We start from the raw sequence: 8,007 nt of genomic DNA on the forward strand, positions 1-8,007 counted from the left end.
CTTTTGTTCTTAGCCATGATCATGGTTGAAAAGAAGGGCTGGAATTTGGAAGAGTCCCCAAGCTCTGTCTCTCAGCAGCACTTAGAACAGCCCCTATGGAGAGGTCACCAAGAAGGACAAACTGGCAGGACTGCTAGACTGTTCCATTTCTAGGTGCCTAGCCGATAGAACATAACATGGAATGTGGGAGTCACACACTGCACTAACAGCCAATGGACCCCCAAGTGTCTAATAACAGCAATGGCTGATACATGGTTACAGTCATCCCCGGGAACACCAGGGAGCAATAAAGCAGAATGGGCTCCCTCTTAGGGGATGTATTTGCTCAACGGCTCTCTGATGAGCACCTACTAAGTGCTAGGCACTCCTCTCAGTGCGGGGCTTACAGGGATAAGTGGGGAAGACCTGCCAAGATCTACATTTTAGTGGGCAAGGCAGACATCAGTGGAGACAGAAGAAAACCATAGAGATCGGTGAAGAACATGAAACGGAAAGGGAACGACAGATGGGGATGGGGGAAGTCTTTAGAAAAAGAGGCCACAGAGTAGAGAGCAGCCTGCGAGTGCTGGCAAAGAGTGAAGCTGCCACTGCAAAAATAGTGTTTTAAAGAGGGCTGAGGTGCTGGAGAGATGGCTCAGGAGTCAAGAGCAGGCACCATTCTTTCCAGAGAATGGCAGTTCAGTCCCCTGCAGCCACACAGGATTACCGTCACCAACACTCCTCGGGCTCTGCAGGCCACGCTCATGTGCACGTACAGATACACATACTTTTTAAATAATAATAAATAAACTTTAAAAAAAAAGCTGGAGAGTGACTGAGGAAGATACTTGATGTTGATCCTGACCCCCCCCCCCCCCACACACACACAATCTTCTAGACGTGCATGAATGTATACTCACATGATTCGTCAGGCAGACTTTTGGAAGAGCATGTGCCAAAACTCATGGCCCTAAAAAGACCAAAGAAGCTGACAGGTCTAGGACCCACCATGGACTGTTCCTAGTGTTTTAACTGAAAATATTTATTTAATATTTTAATATCTTTTTTGGGGGGGGGAGGTAGTCTCACAGTGTAGCCCAGGCTTACCTTTAAACTTGCAATACTCGTACCTCAGTCTCTGAGGTGCTGGGATCTCAGCATGCACCCATTAACTACTGACTAATCTTAATCCAGGGCCTCACAGAACCTCAGGGACCCCCCCTATACAATGCCGTTCTTAGAGGCAGGAGAAGGGACACAAAATGAAGAGCCTAGAAAACTTTTTTGGAGGCGCTCCTTGTAGATGAACCCAGCATTCCTAAGGTACAAGTATAGGGCAGGCAGGACCTGAGCAGCACCTGAGCGCCTGACTCCAGTTAAGCCTCCTCAGACCTGAACCACAATCCCTCCCTCAACCATGCCCTACAGCTCAACATGCTCTACAGCTTTCCTCAAGCCGCAGCTCTGCCCTAGGAGCTGGAGAACAGCGCCACCTGCTGGTGAAGTAAGGAAATGCAGCTCAGTCCCATTTGACAACCACACCACTCCCCTTTCTCCTTGTCCCGCCCCTCTCTTTCTAAGGATTGAACAGTAGAGCCAAATGCTCTACTGCCAAACTACATCCCCTGCTCCTTCCTATTTTTAAGTGGAGACAGGATTGTACTAAGTTTTCCAGGACGGCCTAGAACTTGCTACGATACTCATGAAGATCTTCATCCTGAATGTGCCATCTGGTCTCGGCCTCTCCAGGGCTGGGATAACAGGTATGGGCCTCGCTTTGCTCCCAGCTGCCTTTCTTAAGACCTCCACTGCGTCCTCTTGAGGATTGCTGGTTGGGTTTCTCCAAATGGAGTCGTCCTTTTAGGTGGGATACATGTCCTGCAGTTACCTAGCACTTTGCAAGAACATCCTCTGCTCTCCTGACCCTGGTCACAAAGTTAGGGCTGTAGAGGCCACCTGACTGCTTGGAGAGCCATGCCCCTCTCCACTCTCCTGCCGCCGTGGTCCAGAGCTCAAGTCCCCTGGACAAATCCAAGGGCCCAGAACAAAAAAGCAAGCTGTGTTATCTGACTAGAGTCCTGGCTCTTTTCCCTGAGCAGCAGCTGCTTGGTCTAAAAATATATGTTTCTGGGCCCCCAGCTGTTGCTGAGAACTTTCTAGAAATGCATGTGCCTGGAGTTCCAGGGGCAAGGCCCATCAAACACAACCAAAACTGTTGGGCTAAGGCTATTGCATCGTGTGTGTGTTTTAATTAAATACACTTTTATTTTAGAATGACTTTGGATTTACAGAAAAGTTGCAGAGACTAGAGTTCCCATACATTCTTCATCCAAACCACCCCAGAGATAAGATTACCCAAACTGGAAGGTCTGAGTCCTGGTTGACCTGCTAATGCGCTTTCCCTTCCTAGTCTCTTTTTGGTCCTAAGAATCAATCCAGCACCACGATGCATCTTATCCCTTTCAATTTCATTTTCTGGGACACTCGGTGGGTGGGAAGGCTGGTGTCCTCACCATGGAGCTGGGAAAACAGAGGCTTGAAAATGACCAGTGACTAAGGTCTCTGTGTGGCATAACCACCTCACTGCTGCACCCATTGCCTCCTGAACTCTAGGTTTGCAGAAGCCCCTCTGAATGCCCACCTCATTATCCACCTCATTCTGTTTCTGAGACATCCTTAGGGCTGGGGTACCCAGCTCTCGAAGACACCATGCCATGACTTCTTCTAGGTTTTGAGAACTGTTACTTAAAGGCTGACTTGCCAAGGCCTCTTTTGTGCTTCTGTGACAAACTTATGAAAAGGGAGTGCTTATGTGTGGGAATGAGGAATTCTGTTTCTTGCCCACCAAGATTCATCTGTGATGAACGATAGCCCCATGTTCTTTGTGGTTCCTCCCGCTGAGAGCTCGGTCCATTTGCAACCCTTGAATCTAAGGAATGAACTGACCAACAGAGACACATTCTTGGCACAGGGGCTGAAGAAATCTTGTCACCTTAAAAAAATGTACCTGGGTGATAGTAGTGCATACCTTCTTTAATACCAGCACTCGGGATGCAGGAGAGGCAAATTTCAGTGAGGTCAAGGCCAGCCTGGTACTGCACAGTGAGTTCCAGGACAGCCAGGGTTACCCAGAAAAACCCTGTGTCTCAAAAAACAAAAGAAAAGCAATTGGGTGCTTTGCTCCAGTGTGTTTGTCTGTGCCCACAGAGCCTAGAAGAGGGCATCAGGTCATCTGGCATGGGGATGACAGTGTTGTGAATCACCATGCAGGTGTTCTTAACAGCTGAGTCTCCGCTCCAGGCCCTCTCACTACTACTCTCTCTTGGAACCCTGAGGTCATCTTGAGAATTAGCCTGAACTGACCTTTGAGAGCGGCAACAAGAATAATCAAGCCAATGCAGTCAACACTTGCCACAATGGCTAAGGTGATCCCAGCCCAACCATCCCCAGCTGAGGTGACAATTGACTATGGGCTCATGAGCAGGACCAGGCCACATCAGAGGAGCTGCTCAAAGGAGCTTAGCTAACCCATAGAATCATGGGTAAATGAATACTTGTTTAGCTGTTGAGCTTGGGGACGGCTTGTTTCGTAGCAAAGGCTAACGTCTCCCTCTCCCTCTCCCTCCCCTGCTATGGGATCCCACTGGTACTGCAGGCCTCACAGTACCAGTCCAGGGGATGAACAAGGCAGTCACGCTCAGCCGTGACAGCGTTTCCTAAGGTCTGCTTTCTTTGCAGCTGTGGGTGGCAATGGTGGCTAGCTCAGACCAAGGTGACCATGTGCAAACACGCAAAGAACAGGGTCCTGAAACTGAGCAAGGAACTGAGCAAGGTTTTCCTTTCTGACAGAAGTTGGTCCAGTGGGTTTCTTTCTTGAGCACAGACACGGTTCCTAGAAACGCAGCAACAGCGATAAGGAGCAAGGAGGACAAGGCCAAAGGACTCCCGAGAGGAAGCCCTGCCTTCACTGAGCTGTTGACACAATACTGTGTTAGAGTCAGTGCTGTGTCAGCCACCGGTTCCAGGGTTCAGGCTATGGGGATGGATAACCAGCTTCTCTCACTGAAGTCATGGTGACCTGGGTTTTCCTTTACTTCCTAGTACAGAGTTCATGTATTGATATCATAAAGATTAAAATGAGAGTCCTTGTCTCCAAGTCCATCTCCTTTCTTCCTTCCTGGTACTTCTTCAGGGTCAAGGCCATGATATCTTTCCATAGACAGAAGAACTGAGCCCGCTCATTCCTGGGAGCTAGTCCCTGGGAGCTAGTGCAGAGGCACCAAGAGGCAGACCTCCCTTAAGAATAAAGAGAACATATATCCCATCTACAGCTTCTGCCCGCTGTGGGCTGCATGTGTCTTCTGAGCCCCGGGTAGTGGTGCTGATGTGGAGCGGGGCAAGGGGCTATCAGGAGGTTGCTACTGCAAGTCTGGTGTGGACGCTCCCAGGTACATCCTCAGGTCTGAAAGGGTGGACCTCACAAGCTTGGCAGGAATGGTCTCTCTCTGCAGCTGCTGGTAGGCTGCATAGCGGTGGCAGCCCCCAAAGGAGTAGTAGTAGTCACCACCCTGGGCCCCTTTGATCCAGAGGACGTCGATGGGGGGCACACTGTCAGGGTCCGCCTAGAGAGAAGGGTCACAGAGTGAGAACATGGCACTATGCTTGAGAACTGGTAAAATGCCAGAGGGCTCGTGCTGGCAGGAGCAGCAGCCTCTTAGCCCCTTAGGGGTTGGTTCTGCAAGCTGGTGGGTGTTATCCTGGCAGCTTGAAAATCAGCCCCAAGAGTATTTCTGACAGAGAAATGGCAGATGCTGCAAATGGCAGTGAGGGGCTTCCCCCAAAGAACACGTGGGGAGTGCTGATCTATAACCATGTGACTGATACATCCTGCGTCCACTTGCCCACACTTGGGGGACCACAGCACAGCCAGGAGGTAAGGAGAGTCTCATCCTGACAAGGTTTAGGTCCCAGGAGCAGATTGAAGGAAGAAATGACAATGCTGTGAAGACAGTCTCACAGGTGACAAGCCAGGAGGAGGCCCACCCGTCTCTCTGAAGTGACGAGGGGCACAGAGCCACTTGGGAAGCTACAGATTCGGTCTAGTTTAGATTAAAAGCCCAAATGCCTGAACCGTGGCTCCTGTGCAGAGCAGTGATGAGCTGTGTTGTGCAGATGGCCTCCCACGTTCATCCAGCAGGGTGGTGGAAGTCGGGGAGGAGATGCATGGGGGGAGTGGCCCTAGGCAGCTGGACCAAGCAGGCCTTATGTTGAAGGCATGGCAGTGGGGGGTAGGGTGGGGCTCAAGAATGGCCCTTCAGGATGTCCACTTCCTAATCGTTAGGACTTGTGAAACCCACCTTACATGGTGGGAGTCTGCTGATAGAAGTGGGTTTTAAGGTTCCCCAAATTGAGATTGCCCTGCGTTGCCAAGGAGATTGAATGTAATCACCAGGTTCCTTGAAAGCAGAAGGCTGTGACAAGAGAGGTCACAATGACCTGAGGCGGGAAGGACTCCACGGGCTGCTGCTGCTGCTTTGAAGATGAAGAAGGCCCTCAGCTAAGGGGTTCAATTGTTAACCTGATGAAATCCAGAATGGCTTTGGAGGTTGACTTCTCTGGGCATGCCTATGGGGGATTATCTTGGTTAAGTGAGTTGAGCTGGGAAGATCTGCCCACTGTGGGTAGCAACACTCCTTAGGCTAGAATCCCAAACTGTATAAAGAGAAGAAAGGGAGCGGCATCCAAGTGGTTCTTCCTCATTCTGACTGGAGATACACAACCAATGACCTCAAGCTCCTGCCATCAGGAATCCTCTGACATGATGGACTGTCAGTCAAATAAGACTTACACCCTAGCTGGGTGTGGTGAAAGTCTTTAATCCTAATCCCAGCACCCCAGAGGCAGAGGCAGGCGGATTTCTGAGTTCGAGGCCAGCCTGGTCTACAGAGTGAGTTCCAGGACAGCCAGGGCTACACAGAGAAACCCTGTCTCGAAAAACCAAACCAAACAAACAAACAAACTTTTACCCTAAAGTTGCATGGGTCAGGATGTTTTGTCACACAAAAGAAAAACTAAGACTTGGGAAGTACATTTTCCCTTCGGGCCTCAAGAGAACGTTCCTGCTGGTTTCTTATTTTCGCTCAATAAAATAGACTTTGAGCTGGGCCCGGTGGAAACCACCTGTAATACCAGCACTCGGGAGACGGAAACAGGAGGATGATGAATTTCACGGCAGCCTAGGTTATATAGAGACATATCCTGTCTCAAAAACCACAGGACAACATAGCTTTGGACTTGTATCTTATTTCAAGCAGTCCTGTTTGTAGCAACATATTCAGGTGGCCTAGGAAGATGGGTCCTTGTCTCCAGAGCCTGTGACAGCATAGAAGAGGTGTCTAAATTGGTCATTAAAACCCACCGGGCTCCCAGCTATGCTAAGGGGCATCCAGGTGTCTGTGAGGTCACAGATGGCCAAACCCAATAGGGTGGGCAGGGGAGGCACTGACATCAAGACAGAATGATTACGGAATTAGAAGCAATGGAGGGATAAAACGTTAGGGAGGCAGCGCAATGGTGGCGCTTCTGCTGACCGTGCGCACGCAGGGGAGCGCAATTCCTAGCAACATAAAAGCTAAAACAATGACCAAAATAGAGGGATGGAAGCACTTCCTGGGGTGGAGAAAGTCTGCCCAAAGGCTCATTGGTGCTGACAGAGCATACTGGGCTAAATCAGTCACAGTCAGCTTGAAGGCAACTGCCAAGATGGCAAAGTCCCTGCTCTTGTGAAGTTCACAAAGGAAGACAGGGGTGCAAATTTTAGGATGAAAACATCCTGCGGACTTAGGGGTCATAGAGTCTATGAAATCTCAAGAATCTGGAAGAAGGGATGGGAAGCCATGTTGGCCTAACTTGACACAAACTCTAACCCCTAGTTACTGAGGGGACCCTCCTTCCATGATAGACTGGCCTTATCCTTGCCTACTTCCTGACTGGACAAGATCCTCCCAAAAGACATGACACACCCAAACCATTGCCAAGACTGTCACGGCCAGAAGAGACACCAGGATATGCAGGTTGCCTGGGTGTAGAGTCTCACCGCACCATCTTTGTAAGCACTTGACATAGGTCAAGTTGCTTAAAAAAAAAAATCCAAGCTTCCCGTGCCTCAGTTTCTCCTCTGTACAGAAAGAACAGCAACTACTTTAACAGAGTTGCTCCGAGAGGCAAAGATCAGCTCCGGGGTGACCTCAGCACTTTGAGTACGTGCGACGGATCATTAGTTTATGGCCAAATCCAAGTGAGGAACCCGGGCCCCATGGGAGGCTCAGCCAGTCCGTCAAGGTCACATAGGCGAAGCTGAGCTCCTGCAGATCAAGAACCCCGACCCGCGCGCCCTCTCTTTCTCCCTCGCGCGGGCCAGAAGGCTCCGCGGGCTCACCAGGATCGTGTCCACCAGGCTCTGCACTTTGGCCGGGTCCAGCACGGACGGCAGCGGCCGGATGAGCACGGCGATTGGTACGTTGTGCACCGTGGCGATGCAGCCCGAGTGGATGCTGCCGCCCTGGGCGCCACCGGGTCCCTGTCCCTCGGGCGCCCCGGGCCCCGCACCCGCCCTCCGGAGCGCTCCACCCGCGCGTAGCCCCATACCTCTTCCTTGGTGGCCAGCGCCGCCTGGCCTCTTTACCAGGCCGGGCTGTACCATCGCGTGGCCGCGGGGGGGGGGGGCGACGGCTCTGCGTTTGCCCCGACCGAGTGGCTCTGCCCACGCTGTGATCCTACCCGCCCCCGAGCCGCTTGACTCGCCGCCCCTCCCTCCCTGCGTGTCCCACTCTGACCTAGCTGCCCACTGCCTGCCGTGGCGCTCTGCCGCCCCCTCGCGATGCGCTCAATGGACGCGCCCGGCCGCTGACTCAGGGTGAATTTGCAGGTCGCGGAGCAGAGGCGCGGGTGACGCACAGCGTGGTGACTCAGGTCCTCCGAGGCGAGGACGCGGGCGGTCAGATCTGCCCAGCGAGGATGAGTCGGCTC

General features: G+C 51.7%; 1 protein-coding gene across 1 annotated transcript; it reads right to left on the bottom strand.

Moving 5' to 3' along the window:
- Positions 1-2,991: 2,991 nt before the first annotated feature.
- Positions 2,992-7,806, bottom strand: Srxn1 (sulfiredoxin 1). Its single transcript, XM_021149874.3, has 2 exons — positions 7,418-7,806; positions 2,992-4,601 (listed from the first exon to the last, which is right to left on the bottom strand). Exons 1-2 carry the CDS (start codon positions 7,679-7,681, stop codon positions 4,398-4,400), a joined length of 468 nt encoding a protein of 155 aa, XP_021005533.1. The 5' UTR covers positions 7,682-7,806; the 3' UTR covers positions 2,992-4,397.
- Positions 7,807-8,007: the final 201 nt, after the last annotated feature.

The sequence above is a fragment of the Mus caroli genome, unplaced genomic scaffold (assembly GCF_978045245.1).
Source record: "Mus caroli unplaced genomic scaffold, Mus_caroli_1 scaffold_2, whole genome shotgun sequence".
In the NCBI taxonomy this organism is placed as follows: Eukaryota; Metazoa; Chordata; class Mammalia; order Rodentia; family Muridae; genus Mus; species Mus caroli.